This window comes from Carlito syrichta, unplaced genomic scaffold (assembly GCF_000164805.1).
Source record: "Carlito syrichta isolate Samal-C Ts95f unplaced genomic scaffold, Tarsius_syrichta-2.0.1 Scaffold304635, whole genome shotgun sequence".
In the NCBI taxonomy this organism is placed as follows: domain Eukaryota; kingdom Metazoa; phylum Chordata; class Mammalia; order Primates; family Tarsiidae; genus Carlito; species Carlito syrichta.
Window position 1 is genome coordinate 1173649 of NW_007248731.1, and position 17499 is coordinate 1191147.

General features: G+C 43.9%; 1 protein-coding gene across 1 annotated transcript in view; it reads left to right on the plus strand.

Moving 5' to 3' along the window:
• The first annotated feature begins 648 nt into the window (after positions 1-648).
• CACHD1 (cache domain containing 1) overlaps positions 649-17499 on the plus strand; it is a 196066-nt gene continuing 179215 nt past the window's right edge. Inside the window, exon 1 of the mRNA XM_008060504.2 lies at positions 649-956. Coding sequence (XP_008058695.2) covers positions 879-956 — 78 coding nt within the window. The 5' untranslated portion in view covers positions 649-878. The remainder of the gene's footprint in view (positions 957-17499) is intronic.

A 17499-nucleotide genomic window follows, 5' to 3' on the forward strand; every position in this document is an offset into this window, starting at 1 on the left:
CCCTTCCCTGTTTGCCACGCTCGGCTCCCACCATCCCTCCCTAAGGTGGCTCCCCAAACCTAGGTGGCACCCCTCTCTTTCTCCTGGGCCAGCCTTTTCCTGCACTCTCCCTCTGCCCCGGGCCTCCCCCTCACCTCAGGGTCCTTTGTTCCTGCCTTAGCTCCTTGGCAGCCAGGCAGCCCTGCTCCTTTCTCCTCCCCTGCACTGCCCTTTGTCTTCATGTATCACCTGCCCTCCCCCTCGCCTGCCCTCCCCCCCGGCTGCCCCTCCCAGCCACCCTTCTCCTGCCCACTCCCTGTGGCTGGCCTGCCTCCCTCCACCTCCCCTGATCCCCTCCCCACCTCCCCGCCCCTGGGGCTGCCCCTCGGGGATAGCAGTGACTAGGCAGTGACCTAGGTGGTGACCGTCTCCTCTCTGCCGCCCACACATCCCTTCCACTTCTACCTGCTTTGGCCTGAGCTTTACCTTTTCAACCTGGGTTACTGAAATGGTATGAAAATAGAATGCTTTTCTAAATGGGAGTGGTGGCGGGGAGGTGGTACTCCATACACGATGGTGAATCAAGGCAGGGCCAGATCATTGCACTCTTCCTCTGATGCCATTCCCTGCACTCCTATTAAGTGCCAGGTGCCAGCAAGGCCAAGCAGGGACTGCCACCTGCCACTTATTCATTCCACTTTAATGAACCCTGGCACTGTGGTTGGCGTTTTGCTGGGCTCCAGGAATAAAAAAATTCAAAGGGGCCAAAGTTCCTCAGGGATGTGGATAGGTAATAAAAACAATCACTTATTGAGCACCTGCTAAATCCTAAATGCTTTTTACCTGCATTGTCTTGTGTAATCCTCACAACCACACTCAACAAGAGCACAATGTAGTAAATGCTTATGATAGTGTCAGGTAGCATTCTAGACACTTTATGTGCATTCGTTTACATAACCTTTCCAACCACCAGTGAGGTACGCATTGTTGTTTTAATACAGGGGAGGGGACAGGTTAAACAAGGAGGAAATGTTGTACTGAGAGCCACATGCTAATGAAAGGAGAGCCTGGAGTCCACACCTGGCAGAGTGTAGTGGGTATGATGGAAGTTTCTTTCTCTCCTTGGAGTGGGGTGGACCTGTCAAGAAAGATTCAGAGAGGAGGCAACCCTTGTGTCAACTATCTGGTATTACGTTGTGTATCATGGTTTTGTTCATGCCCAATGCACACTGATTGTTTATAGATGTTGTTCAAAGGGTACCTGGAAAATGGTTTTAAATGGGGACAAAGCTGTTTCATATTTTGGCTTGGGTCTTCCTGAATAAACACATCAAATTGCCTGCTCTTTGTTGGAGTACCTCTCCCCCATGAAAGCATGTTTTTCGGAGCAGTTAGGAAAGCATAGTTCTAAAGTGATTGAAAACCTCTGGTAGGTAGGAGCTAAATTTGCTTTTTTTAAGTTTTTTTTTTTTAATTCTTTTCGTTGGAGTCCCACTCCATCGCCCAGGCTGGAGGGTGGTGGCATGCTCACGGCCACCCCAGTGTCGACCTGCTGGGCTCTTGGTGATCCTTCCACCTCAGCCTTCCAAGTAACCAGAACTACAGGTGCCCATTACCATGCCCAGCTACTTTTTTTATTTATTGTAGAGACGAGGTCTTGCCAAATTGCTCAGGCTGTTCTCAAACCTCAGCCTCCCAAGGTGCTAGGATTTCAGGCTTGAGCCACCACGCCCGGCCTGAATTTGCTTTTAAGTTCTTTTTATGACTGCTGTTAGGCAAGGATTTTGATGTATTCATCTACAAAATGGGATTAATAATAACTCTACCACCTCTTCTTGGGAGACGTGAGTATTTTGAGGTCCAAGGGAGAAAGGTCCTGGAAGCTCGTGACTTGTAAATTAGTGTGAAGTTCACACATCACGCTTTGAAGATTGTTCTTGTTGTGTCAGGATCAGATCAGGACATGGACTTCAGGGCCACAGCCACCTCCACTGGAGTCTTCCCTCCTTTCTCTTAGCCAGAAATGGTTCCTTTTGCTCTCCGTACCTCTGTAATACCATGTTCTAGAGTCTTGCATCGTGGTTAGCCATATTCACTTCTGCCTACACCACTGTATTACGCACTCCTCGGGGGACAGGGATGCCTTCGTCGTCTTTGCTTTTTCCTCCCGTTTGAGACCCCAGGTGAGACCACAGCGTAAGCCAGTTGAATTGAATTAATGGGCTGCCTGGTTCATATTGAGATGAAAGGTGATGTTTTAACTTTTTATTGCTATTCTTTTATTCTCTGGAGCAGAAAAGGAACATCTTGCACAGATAGAGTGTAGGCTCTAAAGCCTCCAGGGAAGAAGTGAGGCAGGTAATGGGGAACTGGAGTAGGAATCTGCTGACAGCCCAGGAGATCGGGAATGTGGAAACTCAGGTTGAGTTAGGAAGATGAGCCAGAAATAAGACAAATGTGAGCTTTCGGGAGATGGGAGTGAGAATGGACCTTGAGCTCCAGAGACAAAAATAACTCCCTTTGGTCATGTCAAAAATGTGATATTTAGAGGAAAGAGCATCCCTTTAAGCGTCAAAAGACTTGAGTTCAAACCCTCAGGATGTTGCCTGGGTAAGTCATCTGAACTTGGAGTCTCCATGTTTAAGGTAGGAAAAGTAATATAGCCTGTCTCCTTCCTAATGTGTCTATGTAGGAATTTTAGAAGAATGCCTGTGGAAGAAGTATTCTTGTATTAAAGTGTAAAGCCTTACACAAATGCTGGTGTGAATGTGGGTCAAAGAGAGCATCCCGTAGAAGAAATAGCACTGGATGTAGACCCAGAGGATTGGAGAGCATATGGCCTTTCTTGTGACCTCAGATGAGCCAATTAACCTCTTCAAGCCTCAGTTTCCTCATCTGTAAAATGAGTTAATAATGCCAACCTTACGTGGAATGGACCTGCCTGGCAAAGCACATAGGGGTTGGGACTACCCTGGAGAACTTGTTTTGGTGGTTGACACCTGCTGCTCTTACTTAGATGTGTTCCTACCAAGGCCATGAGTTGTCTTCCCACTAAGAGTGAGGGTGGGAGCTAGGTCAGGTAGAAAAATCTCCCTTAGAGAACCAGACTCAGTGTTTGGTGAGATGCTCCCAGGTCAGACACTGGCTTACTGCCTCAGGCCGTTTATCTCACTTAAGCCCAAGACAACAAGCCCAAGACAATGTCTTCAGCCTGGATAAGTTACCTCCCTGGTTCAGCTTTTTATCCTTGAATAAGGTCCTGGGCTCCCGGGTACTTTCTTCCCTTTGGTGTCTTCCGCCATTCTGCAGCTCCCCCCAACCCCACCCCAGGGTTCTTCTCCTTCTCTGATTGGCTGCTGCTTCCCTCATCTTTGGTGCCCAGAAGACAAACACAAAGGAAAAAGTCGTCCCCCCCACCATTAATGGCTTTTATTGCTAATTGTAAGAGAAAAAGGAATGGGACCACAGGACTCAAAATTTAATGAAGTTCATATGCTCTGTGTTACCTTGCTTCCAACTTTAAGTTGGGATGGAAAATGCTCTCTGCTTTTATTCCAAGGGTTGGGGCTCATCTCTTTGAACTGTCATTAGCAAAAGGCTCTGTAACTTCCTCTACCTTGGCATCCTTTCATGCCTGTGGTACACGCCCCTTGTAGTAAGTGTGGAGTTTTCATTTTTTAGAGTTCTCCAGACTTGGTAATAACAAGTTCACTGGGCCTCAGCTCTGCCCAGGAAGGACTAATTGCAAAGTAAATCCGAAGCCGTAATAAGGAATTGTTGAAAGAGCACCATCTTTAATCCTTTCTTTGGCTTCAGCCACTTGTTATTAAAAAGGTAGATTTGAATCAACTAAAGATGAACAGCTTTAGTTCATTTATCTTTCTTGGCTTTAAAAAAATGGGTAGGAAGGAAACGTGTCTTAGGGTAGAACACTGAAGTTATTCAGTTATTTTATATGGCTTTATTTTTCTTTGACCATGAAATCAGCCCTAGGGGGCATTTAAAAGTAGAGACGTGTTGTCAAATCTCCAAGGATAGAAGAAAAACACTACAACATTATATATAAATGTGAAATTAAACTATCAGGTGGATTTTGTGACTTTTTTCAAAACCTAATATACCTATTTTAATATGAGTGACTAGAAAAAATGGTTCTCAAATACTCTTAGATGTATTTTGTCTTGCACAGCTACTGTGAAGATGTTGGCTTCAGGATTAGGAAGAAATAATAGGTTTCAGAAAAAATACATTATTTAAATGCTGTGAATTGGACAACCCAGATAGCTTCCCCACATACACAGATGCCATGTTTATGGTGGAATAGCAAGTGAGATGACAACATTCATGTGAAACCTGTATTGAGGGTGACTTAGGGTGCTAATTACTACTACTTGGGTTGATTCTCAGTGCTGGCACTGCACTGGCTGTAGACCTGAGCAAATCAGTGTCTTCTCTTGTCAAAAAGGAAGTAGGGATGTACAATAGTCTCTCCAGAGGGTGATGATGCAGATTCAATGAATCTTTGGACATTTATTGCTGTTTTGGCTGCCCCACGTCTTTGCCCTCTCTCGCCTCTAGGAGCTCATGGGAACTGGCAGCGAGGACAGGTGATCCTTCCTCTTGCTTCAAGGCAACCTTGGGTGGTAGTGCATTATCTGTGTGAGGCCATCAGAGACTGGTGCCTGGAACCTTGAGCATTTAGGCATCTATAGAAATGGGACAGTCTATGCTTATTTATTTATTTATTTTGAGTTAGAGTCTCACTCTGTTGCCCAGGTTGGAGCGCAGTGGCATGCTCACGGCCACTCCTGTGTCGACCTGCTGGGCTCTGGTGATCCTTTCCCTCAGCCTTCCGAGAAGCAGGAACTACAGGCGCGCGCTACCATGCCCAGTTAATTTTTTTTTTTTTAATTGTAGAGATGAGGTCTTGCCAATTTGTCCGGGCTGGTCTCAAACCCACAGGCTCAGGCAATCCACTTGCCTCGGCCTCCCAAAGTGCTGGGAAGATAGCCTGAGCCACCGAGCCCGGCCAGGACAGTCAGTGCTTTTAAGGTTATGGAGAAAGATGAGGCTCCAGTGACCAGACAACCAGTTGTCCAGGGTGGCCTTCCAGCAAGGCTGTTCAGGTGGCTTGATCTTTCTCAGTGGCTTAACCTCATGAAGTTTCTGCCTATTGTTGTATTTCTAATAAATCCTTTTTCTGATCAAGTGAATTTTTGTCTTGATATACTGAATTATCTTTCTGGTAGTCATTATCCAGGCCTGCACATTTTTTTTAACTACTAAAACCAGTAATTGCTACAGAGGTTGGCTCACTGGGTCCAAGATTCAGATAAATTCAGATAATACCAAGTGCCCTCGTTAGTCTCCTGATGTAAGAAGGTGTTGCATCGTGGAGAGCTATGGGACCTTGGAAGTTCAGTGCATTCATAACTTGCTATTCCTGGAGGTTCTGATGAGGGGAAAACCTATGGGATGAATATAGCTATGGGTATAGGTGGGATTTGGGGTGTCAAAGAAAGGCCAGGCCTTATATAAATGTGAAAACTATCAGGAGGATTTTATGACTTTTTCTTCAAAACCTAATATGCCTATTTTAATATGAGTGACATAGTGGAGAAAATGGTTCTGACCCTTCTGGTGGAGAATCTATTTTCCTTTTGCCTATACCTCTGGGGCAGGTACAATGCCTTTTAGATAATCGACATTTAGAGACTGTGCTTATTTTTGCAGACAGTGGGTGTATGACATGTAGTGGGTTTGCAGATGAAGGAGACAAGTAGCGCTTCTGTTACAGAGCAGTCACTATGCTGTAATCAGTTTTTCTCATTTGCAGTGACTTCCTCTTACTCTATAGATGAGAAATCCCCATGAGAGGAAGTCTTAGTATCTTGTCCAGTATCAAATAGCTATAATATGGGAGAGTGAACCCTCACATCCCAAGTTTTTATTTTTTATTATTATTTTTGAGTCAGAGTTTCACTCTGTTGCAGTGCTGTGGCACACTCATGGTTATGGCAGCCTCAACCTGCTGGGTTCAGGTGTTCCTTCTGCCTTTTAAGTAACTAGGACTACAGGCACACACCACCAACCCGGCTAATTTTTTGATTTGCTGTAGAGACGAGGTCTTGCCAAGTTACCCAGACTGGTCTCGAACCCCTGGGCTCAAGCAATCCTCTCGCTTCTGCCTTCCAAAGTGTTGGGATTATAGTGTGAACCACCATGCCCGGCCACATCCTAGACTTTTATATTTCAAAGCCCTGACTTTTTCCACTATAGCAGACCAGAATCATGTGGAATTCAAAGGGGAGTAGGAGAAAGACCAGAGAAATGAGTGGAGGTTCCCTGGGAAAATAAACAACCATCGTGTTCCAGAGATGGGTGATTAGGAAATCAAGAGTTCAGATGAATAATCATAAAATTGCAAGACCGGAGCGGACCTCAAAGGAATAAAGCTCACCACACTCTCCCACTGGTCACTCCCTCCACAGCACCTCCAAGTGGTCACCCAGCCTCTTCCTGCTACGGTGATGGGGCGTGTCTTACTTCTGTCCCATTCGTGTTCAGCTCTGACCGTGAGGAAATGATTCCCTGTGAACCCCAGGATTTTCTTTGGCTCCAAGTTTACAAAATAAGAATTAGCACTTTGAACTGGCAAGGCCAGGCAACACAGTAGTTATGAGCCAGAGCTCTAGAATCAAATGGTCTTCGTTTGGATTTGAAGTGGGCCTTCCTCTGCTTACCCACTGTGGTGTTGGATCAGTCTCCTATTCCCTCTAAACCCTAGTTTCCTCCTCTGTAAATGATGGCCACTTCCTGGTGTTGACATGAGAGTCAAACGTGGTAAAGCATCTGGCCTCGCCCCGGCACGTAGTAAGACTTTTTATGAGATTTGATATATTGTTATTTACGAAATACTGATTGTTCTTATTTTCTAACTCTGTGAGATAGAAATTATAACTCCCATTTGCCAGATCTTAGAAACTGAAGACGTGTGCTCTTTCCATCTTAACGCTTCCTGCTGCTTGTCCACTTTGAAGGGTGATATGCTCCTGCAGGCCAGCTGAAGCAACTATGACAGGGTACAATGGTTCGCAGGTGTGGCTAGGGACACACACATCCCTGCCAGCATCTGGCTGGTTCCGACACTTCCACGCTTCAAGTAACTGTACCTTCCTCTTTCTTTCTCTGAAGAGGAATTTCCATTTGAAACTGTTACCTGAGTCATTTGTATTCTGGACTCATCAGCACTTGTATTAGGTGTAGCTTTATATATTTTTTGTTTGTCTGTTTGTTTGTTTGAGTTTTAGTCTCATTCTGTCACCCAGGCTGGAGTGCAGTGGCATGCATGCTTATGGCTGGGCTCAGGCGATCCTTCTACCTCAGTCTTCCAAGTAGCTGGAACTACAGGCGTGCCCTACCATGCCTGGCTAACTTTTGATTTACTGTAGAGACAAGGTCTTGCCAAGTTGCCCAGGCGGGTCTCGAACCTGCGGGCTTAGGCAATCCACTCACCTCAGCCTCCCAAAGTGCTGGGATTACCAGCTGAACCGCTGAGCCTGGCTTATATATTTGTTTTGAATAGCTAATATCAAATGTTTTTTGGGGGGAGTAGAACTTTGTTTCTCAGTTATTACTTGGAAGGCTGAAGTGGAAGGATCACCTGAACCCAGCCATGAACATGCATGCCACTGCACTCCAGCCAGGGTGGCAGAGTGAGACTCTAACTCAAACAAACAAACAAACAAACAAAAACAAATATATAAACTGTTTCTCAGTTACTGTGTGTGATAAACGTGACAAGAGATGCTATTAAGAGTCTTTTTCCTCCACCATTTAAGTGACTTCCAGACTCTTATGATCAGGCCATATTGTATATTTTACAGAAAGATAAGGTATGCTTTATGTTAGCTGACTGTTAATCACTGACCCATGGGCATTTTTACACAAGTTCTCGCCAAACAGAGGCACACATTTCCATCCTTAACATGTTCTGTTTTTCTGTTTTCTCTTTCTGTTGTCAGATTCTGACAATCTGCTGCCAGGGTTCAATGGTTAGTTCTATTGCCACCTGGTTTTCCTTGAGTAAGTGCTTAACTTCTAGCCTGAGATTATCCACTTGCAAATCTGGTGCGATATCTCTTGGTCCATCTGTCTTCTGAGGGTGATTCTGAGGCAGGTTTTCTCAACTTTGACACTAATGACATTTAGTGATGGTGAGAATGGAACTGTGCTATCCTTTTTAGGGTATTTAATGACCTCTCTGGTCTCTACCCAACAGATATCAGCATCTTCCTTTTCTCTCTGAATTGTGATAACCAAAAATGTCAGATGTCCCCTGGGGGCAGAATCATTCCCAACTGGGAAATACTGTTCTGTATGTGAAATACTGTTCTGTATGTATAAGTCAAACAGCTTTGAGGTAACTACAAGACATTTTACTAAATATCTGTTTCATGTAAAACACCATGCTGTGTGCTGTGGAAGAAGGTGGGGGGTGGGGGGGGATGATGACATGAAAGTTGGTATCTTTGCCTCTCAGGAACTGGGGGGTGGGTGATGCCAGATCGAATCTGATAAGTCTGTGAGGTTCAGGAGGTATTTCAAAGGCAAGGAAGCATTTGACCTTGAAGTTACAATGGACAGGGAACAGTACACCTAGAGAGGACTCCAGGAAGGAGCCAGTGCTTAACTTCTAGTCTTTGGATAGGGTACCAGTCAGAAAATGGGAATGAGTGAAGTAGGCCTTGAGTGTGTATGGCAGATTGGGCATTTCCTCTAGGGGCCACCACAAGGCAACACTCGCTGATCCGTGGAAGCTACTGGTTGGCAGCAGGAATATTTAGTCTGGGGAGGCCAGATCTTCTGGTTTTTCAAAAGATGTTAAAAGTCCAGATTTTTATAAAATATGAAATTTCCTGGATTTTAAACATTGGCTCAATATAAAACAACATCGTGTTGGTCACACAGAAGAACTATGTGAGTTAAATTAGGCTGCTACCAGTTTGCAGCCTCTGTTCCAGGTCAACTTTTTTTATTTTTTATTTTTTGAGTTGGAGTCTTACTCTGTCGCCCAGGCTGGAGTGCAGTGGCATACTCCCAGCCACCGAAGCCTCGACCTGCTGGGCTCCGTGATCCTTCCACCTCAGCCTTCCAAGTAGCCGGAACTACAGGCCTGTGCTATCACACCCAGCTAATTTTTGACTTATTGAAGAGACGAGGTCTCGCCAAGTTGTCCGGGCTGGTCTCAAACCTGTGAGCTCAGGCAATCCACTCGCCTCGGCCTCCCAAAATGCTGGGATTACAGGCTGAGCCACCGAACCCGGCCCAGGTCATCTTCTTAAGGCATTCCCTTCTCTCTCATCCCTTTCCTTGAAAAGCTATTGGAGGGGCCAGGTGTGGTGGCTCAAGCCTGTAATCCCAGCACTTTGGGAGGCCAAGGTGAGAGGATTGCCTGAGCCAAGGGGTTCAAGACCAACCTGGGTAACTTGGCAAGACCTCATCTCTACAATACATCAAAAAATTAGCCAGAAGTTGTAGCACACGCCTATAGTTCCGGCTACTTGGAAGGCTGAGGCAGAAGGATCGCCAGAGCCCAGCAGGTCAACGCTGGGCTGGCTGTGAGCATGCCACTGCACTTCAACCTGGGCAATGGAGTGGGACTCCAACTCAAAAAAAAAAAAAAGCTATTGGAGGAACAGTCAGATTGCTATGTTGCTTCTTACTTAATGCTATTCATTTCCACCCATGTTTTACTTTCTCCATTTGAGCCTTAGCTATCAGGATAAAGTTAAGATCTGAAGTGTTGGCCCAGCTTAAATAAAATAATAGTTTTGGAAAACGTGGACATCCTTCAGTTAAGAATTCTCCAGGGTCTTCAGCTAAAAGTGAAACTTGGAATGGTTGCCAGTGAATGCCTTTTGTAGCCTTGGAAATTCAAAGTGATTTATCACTTGGTGGTAATAACTAGAGGCCTCTATATACAAGAAAGGAGTTAAGGTAAAGAGGCCAAAAATAACACGTCTAACCATATGGCTTTTTTCAAGAGGTGTCTGTATGGCTATCTAGCTAAAAAGGACTCTTGCCAGCTTGACTGAGTTTTCTTTCTTTCTTTCTTTCTTCTTTTTGTAGCTCTACATTAAAGTTTTTTAACTTTAATATTGTAAGGGAGAAATTCCTGTTTCTTTTACTCTTAGGTCTTGAAAAACTGGATAATAAGGAAAGGAATATAATCACAGGCGGCAGAGCTGGATACATAGTTTGACCATAGGATTATTGGTTTCTAGCTCAGCAGCAAAGCTGTGTGATAACCCCTATTTATATTCCTTTGAGTCTCCATCAACAGTTTAGCTGCTTTATGATGGCACCTAAGTTCCAAGTCTGACAGTCTAACTCTGACATCTTCTCCTCAAGGATGAAGCATGAACTGCTTTGTCAACTGCCTTGATGAACTCAAGACATAGATTATTTCATACACTTTCTACCACTAAAGTAAAGTAACTGGTATAACTTGGCCTGATTTGTTTTTACAGAATCCAAATTTGTCCTTAGTAATTACACTCATATAATCTATTCTATAATTGTGCTGAGAAAGAACTCAAAGTTGAGAGTTCCTAGGCTCCAAAGTTCTTATTTGCCTCCTCGGTCAAAACGGAGACATTTCCCCTGTGTTCAAGGTCTTCTTCATTGGTATGTGATTTTGGTCACATGACATACCATATAGAATGCTTTGGGAGGAAAATACACAATCAGACGTGAATATATATATATAAATATATATACTCACAGCACAGAAAACTAAAAAATTTGGGAGCAATCTAAATGGTATTAGCTCTTAGAGTTTTTTCCTAATGAATTCTAAATTCCCATTAAGGCAAACTATTTAACAATTTGGACTCAATCAAACCAGGTGCTTCTAGGAAATAACGTTTTGGAGTGTACTTTGGAAAACAGAATTGGGGAACTGTGGAAGTTGCAGACTTTAGGTTAAAACACAAACAGGCAGGAAATAATATACACCCAACCACTTTGTGGCATAAGACTGAATTTAAACTACCTCAAGAGTCTCCTCAGCCCAGATGTATTTCCAGTCTGATTGGTTTGACATTTGTTTAGGACCTTCGGAATATAAGCTTATGCAATTAATAGCAAAAATGAGTTTCTATCCTTGCAAGTTTAGAATATCTCAAAGCCTTTTTTCCCTTCTTAAATCCTTATGACTGGTAGAATGTGTGGGGATAGGGCTCCCTCATATGAAAAATGCTATTATGCAACAGCTGTAGTTGTGCTGCCTGAATGCATGCCAATTCTGTTCAGACTGAGCCGCAGGGACTGCTTGTTAGCTCCCTAGCTGCCTGGGAGAGAAGGTAATGTAAAATTAATGTATGAAGACAGGCCTGTTATCTGACACTATTGGGGGATGCAGGTGGTCTGAAGCGGTGTGCAGAAATTCAACTAACATGCTAATCTTTCTGTGTTTATGAAAGAGTGGCTGGGATTCATGATTCCAACTCCATTGGTTTGAATTTTACAAATTGGGGAGGGCATTGACTTTATTCCTCCTCTTGCCTCGCTCTGCTTCCCACGCTTAAAACATGTATGAGATTTTGAGCTGTTTTAGCTTTTGGAATTTAGGATGTGCTTCATAGTTTGGAGAGGAAGTGGTGGAAAAGATTGTGAATAGAATTTTCACTTATAGCTTGCAAATATCTGAGGCAATACTTGTTTACTCAAGTATTATTTTTCTTAGTAAGTATGACAAACACTGAGCATTTTCAAATTGATTTTCCTTTTTTTTGTTGGAATCTCACTCTATCGCCCAGGCTGGAGTACAGGGGCACACTCGCAGCCACCACAGCCTAGACCCGCTGGGCTCAGGTGATCCTTCTGCCTCAGCCTTCCAAGTAGCTGGAGCCACAGGCATGTGCAACCACACCTGGCTAATTTTTTGATTTGTAGAGACAAGGTCTCGCCAAGTTGCCCAGGCTGGTCTTGAACCTCTGGGCTCAGGCGATCCTCTGGTCACTGCTTCCCAAAGTGCTAGGATTACAGGTGTGAGCCTCCACGCCCAACCTTCAAATTGATTTTAAACTAAGGATAATGTAATATGTTTTCTTCTTTCAGCAATGTAGTTCCGATTCTTAATATAGTCTTTTCACATTTTCTAGCCTAACTTTTTCACATTTTCTTTTTTTCCTGGTGATTCTGCAATCAGTCATCGCTGTCTCTCCATTCTCATTTTGGCCAAAGCAATTAACTTCAGCATTGTGTCCTACAATGTTCAGTACATAACTCTGTGGTACCATTTCTCACGTGGTTCTGGGCTAGCTGCTTTGCCGTTCTGTCTCACCTGTAGACTGAGAACCTGTCTTACTGTGTAATAGGCCCAGCATGGTGCCTGACATACTAGGTAACTTAATAAGTGTTTGCTCATTTATGAACAGTGAAGTTGTCACATTGGAAAGAACAAAGGACATCTAGTAAACAGATGACATCTCATTCATTCATTCAGCAAGTCTTGCCAAAAGGCCAAGAAATGATCGACCAATATTTTTTGAATGTGTACTATGTGCTGGACACTTTTTGGTCCTATTAATTTATCAGTGATTAAAATACAAAAATCCCTTTCTGCATGAACTTTATATTCCAGTTGGGGGAGAACTAGACAATAGACATCATGAATCCTGGGAAATAGATGATATCGTATGTTAGAGGATGGCTAGTTCTATTCAGTAAATAAGTAAACGAGGGTAAGGAGAATGAAGTGGTAGGGCAGAGCAGGTTGGCAGGGAACTAGAGGTTGCAATTAAATAGGCTAGTCACTATAGGCCTCATTGAGAAAACTGAACAGAGAGTCCAGGAGGTGAGGGAGTTTGCCACGTGCATCTCTGGGCATCGCATGACTGCGTGCCGGTGAACAGCAAGAAGGCCAGTGAAGCAGGAGGACTATAAGAGGGTCACTAGGGCTTTAGAGGCCATTATGAGATAAATGGGATCCAGGAGGGCTCTTGAGCAGAGAAGCGAGATGATCGACTGTAGAATAAAATTGTGACCATCATCACCATGAGCTTCTCACCAGGAGGAGGGACCTGGACAGGACAGCATTTTTACCTGGTTGCTCTTCTTTGTGTTAGCTTAACCTTTTCCACTTTAACAGTGTGGGGGGCGAAAGTGTATTCCACCACCCCAGGGTAGCTGCTCTGCCTACTCCAGGCCATTGATTGAGCTTGGCAGTCCTGTGGCTGTAATGGTTGTAGTCCTTGGGAAACAAAGGACATGATTAGCTCTTAAGAGGGAAGGAAAGGAGAATCCTGTGGCAGCACAGCTTGCAATCCTCTTTGAACAAGACTTGATCTCTTCCAGGCTTCCAGTACTGAACCAGGAAACCTTTGTAGAGGATCCTGGGAGGCATTGGTTTGGTTTAGTGTTTTTAAAATGTTTGTATCTCCTTACAGTGAGGAGGATCCATTATGGGGCTGAGAGGAAGAGCTTAAGTGTAGCAATTTGTCAGCTCATGACCTATGCTTAACTTCTTTCCTCCTATAATAGCAACAGACGTACTCTCAGCACACACGGGATGGAAAACATTTCTGTGCTGAGTCTCCAATGAGAACCAATGACTCAAGTGTGGCTTTCGACATCCATGATGGTCTTACTCTGTTTCATATATATATATCTCGTTATTCTCGATCAAGTTAATTTGAAATCTGTTTTTTAAAATGCATACCTGGCAATATGGTGATAATAAGGGTATGGCAAAGGGGATGGAAGTGAGTCGTGATGCAAAACCTAACACTGTTGCATAAGTTGGAGTCAGAGGATCGAAGTTCATCCCCAGCTTTGTCAAAGTAGCTGTGTGATTGTGCCCTGTCCGAGTTTCCTTATCTCCAAAATGGGTTATGTCACCTGTGCCCTTTCTGCCTCATGGGATAGGAACAAAGTAAAGTATGCAGATGTCACCAAGTGGCTGGTTTTGCAACTCCAAATGATGGAAATCACTCTTTTGGGGAAGTTATTGTTTGGAAAGGGAATGAGGCTGGTATTGTCCTTGCTTAGGCTCTTCTGGAGAAAATTAGCATGGGTGGTGTGGGTATTTCTCCACTGCCTCCTTCTCAGGGAGTTGAAACTACACTACAGCCCGTTGGGTTCTAGAACCCCATAGCTAAGGGCCTCCTCTAAACCATTATTAGTCTGAGCTTTCCAACCCTAGTGGTTCTATGAGTATCTTTGTGTCCCTCCCAACACCCCGTATTTCCTTTCCCTGTTATGTTAATAATTTGAGGTAATTTAGAGATAGAGACCACTTAATTGAGCTAAAGATTTTATAATTGAGGGGTTACTTATTAGCAAGAACTATGTTTTGTTTTTAAATCTCATTAACCCCTTGTTACTCACTTGATAACAAAGACATAAAGGGAAAATGTTATCAAAAATCTCTGGGAGACACTAAATAGTTTGTTGGGCCTGATTGATAAACTTTTTGCCTTTGGCATTGAAAATGTGGGAAAATTCCAGATGCAAAATAATCTGGCCTGAGGCCCGCAGGTTGAGGCAATGGAGCCTTTTGACTGAGGCGCAGCCAGGGATGGCTGCAAGAGTCCCATCAAATACCCTAAGGTATTCCAGAAATGGAAACGTGTGAAACACCATAGAAAAATGATTTATCTGCTCCAGGCCTCAGTTTCCTTATGTCTAAAATAAAAGGGCTGACTAATAGGGAGCTTATTATTTCATTCTAATAATTTAAAAAATACCTACCAAACTGTCTGGTAGATCTGAATAAACGTTTTTCCTTCCAGCAAAAAAATAAAAAATAAAATAAAAGTTACCATTCACTGTCAATCAGATCCTCTAAGCAGCTCAAGTTCATCAGTTATGGTACTAAGTTGGCATAATTCCAGGCCCAAACCAAAAAACGTGATGTTTTAGTTAGTCTTATGAAGAGCACATTTTAATCTCTTCTCTTAAAAAAAAAAATTGCAGACAACTTTCAGTCATTGCTACCTGTTGTAAACTGACCCAACCCAATTTGGTTTTGCACAACTCCTAGGGTTTTGTTTTTTTTTTTGGTGGGGGGAAAGTGGTGGTGGGGGGAGAGTAGATTTTGATGGTAGCCAAAATTATTTGAGGTGAGTGAGGTTTTGCTACTATCCCACAACCATACCACCTGGTTGTAACTGAAGCAAGTCTGAGACATGATTCTGCTGTGCGTATAGACATAGATTAACAGCCATACATTAGCAAGCAGGCATAATATAGTTCATGCAAAATGACCATATGCTGAATAAAGTCCTAGCTCTTTTCTTGTAGTTGCTCAGATCGCCACTTTGCATGAAAGCTTTTCTCATAGACATGACAACATTGCAGAGGAGAGTTCTGTTCTTTTTAATAGTCAAGCATCAAGCAGCTGAAAACCTTCCAGTTGCGTTGGGCTTCTGTTTATTTAGGGGGGCAAGGCTATCAAGGCTCCCACCTTATTCATACAAGGGTGGGAGTCTCTCTAAAATATTTTGGCTAATCTTCGTAACATGAATACATCTTTAATTTACCAGTGAGGGCCCATTTCTCACACTTATAATGCTAGCAAATAAGCCATTCATTTCCCACACCCACACAAATCCACCTCTGACATTCACTTTGCTAATTGGCAACGGGTCTGGTGTTGATTAACATGGCTAATGGAAACACTTGCGGTGTATCTTTTCTGGAATATGGGCTTCATGTTTAGAACAGGAGCTGCTATCCCCTGGAGAGTGCCTTCCTGAATGCAATGCCAACTGCATTTGAGTTGTGGTTTAACCTAATTAACTCAAGTGTGATACCACATTGCCTATACTGAATTATTGCTAAGTTAATTAGGCATCCTAAGACTGCCTTCGGAACCCCATTGTGGAAACCGCTGTTGCTAATGGTACACTGGAGGAGTACACTTTGAAATGATTTGTCAGGGTTGTTTTGTTCACAAAGCTTTGCTTCACTTCCACATACTCAGAACCATCTCTTGTCGCAGGCGCGGAATCGGGTTGGCTGCCGTTTGTTGAGCACTTAGCATGTGTCTGGTTCATTATGTACGTTGTCTCTCCTCATCCACAGAGCCAGCCTGTGAAGTAGAGACATGGCTGCAATTCATGAATGAGAAAACTGAGGATAACAAAGAGATGCAGTGGAACCCTGATCGAAACCTGGGTTCATCTCTGCTCTCCAATGACCCCTGCGTTAGTCCTATAGCTGCATGACAAATTGCCACACATTCAGTGGCTTACAACAACACACACTTACTCTATCACAGTTTCTTGAAGGCAGAACTCTGGGCTAGATTCTGTGCTCAGACTCTCGCCGGACGAAATCAGATGGCGGCTCCCAAGCGGGCTTGGCATCCTCTTCCAAGCTCACTGGTTGTAGGTAGAATCCAGGTCCTTGCAGTCGTAGAGTAGCGTTTCACTTCTGGCTGTCATCTAGGGATTGCGCTCAGTTCCTAGAGGCCGTTCTGTTTCTTGCCCTGTGGCGTCCATAGACAGTTCACCACATGGGTGGTGGTTTCTTACCGGCCCGCTGGAATGTGTCTCTCTGATTCCCCTCTGCTACTAGCCAAGGAGAAACTCTCTGCTTCTAAAGTGTTCGTGTGACTAGTTTAGGCCTGCTGGGTAATCTCCCTTTCTCTGCTATATCACGTAGCTTAGTGATGCCGCCCTTTTGTCTGTCTCCGTAGAACATGTGGAAAGCACTGGGAACTCCAAGAGCCACCAGTGCTTTCTTTGTTCTCTTTGGTATAGAAGTTCTGTGGACTTGCCTTCAGTCAGGAAAGACTGGTTAAAGCAACAAAATTTAGGACTGAAAGCTGGCGATGCAAGTTCTTTTTCTAATACATCTATGGATTTTATTACATTTTTGACTGCTTTGTTGGGATATAATTCATGTACTATACTATTCACCCATTAAAAGTGTGTACAATTCAATGGATTTTAATGTAGTCACAGAGATGTACAATCATCATACTAGTCAATTTTGGGGAATTTTCCATCATCTCAAAAAGAAACGCAACCATCTCTTATCCCTACCTCCTCCTCCCTACCCAGCCCTAAGCACCCAGCAATCTACTCTGTCTCTAGATTTTCCTATTCCAAACATGTTGTATGAATGGGCTCATGTAATATGTGGTCTTTTGTGTCTGGCTTCTTCCACTTAGCCTAATATTTTCAAGGTTTATCCAGGTAGAAGCACATAGCAGTATTTCGTTCCTTTTCTTTTCTTTTTTTTTTTTTTTTGAGTTGGAGTCTCACTCTGTCACCCACTTCCGACCACCGCAGCCTCGACCTGCTGGGCTCCGGCGACCCTTCCACCTCAGCCTTCCAAGTAGCCAGAACTACAGGCATGTGCTACCACGCCTGGCTGATTTTTTTGATTTATTGTAGAAATGAAATCTTGCTGCCCAGGCGGGTCTCGAACCCGCGGGCTCAGGCAATCCACTCACCTCAGCCTCCCAAAGGCGCGGGATTACAGGCTGAGCCACCGAGCCCAGCT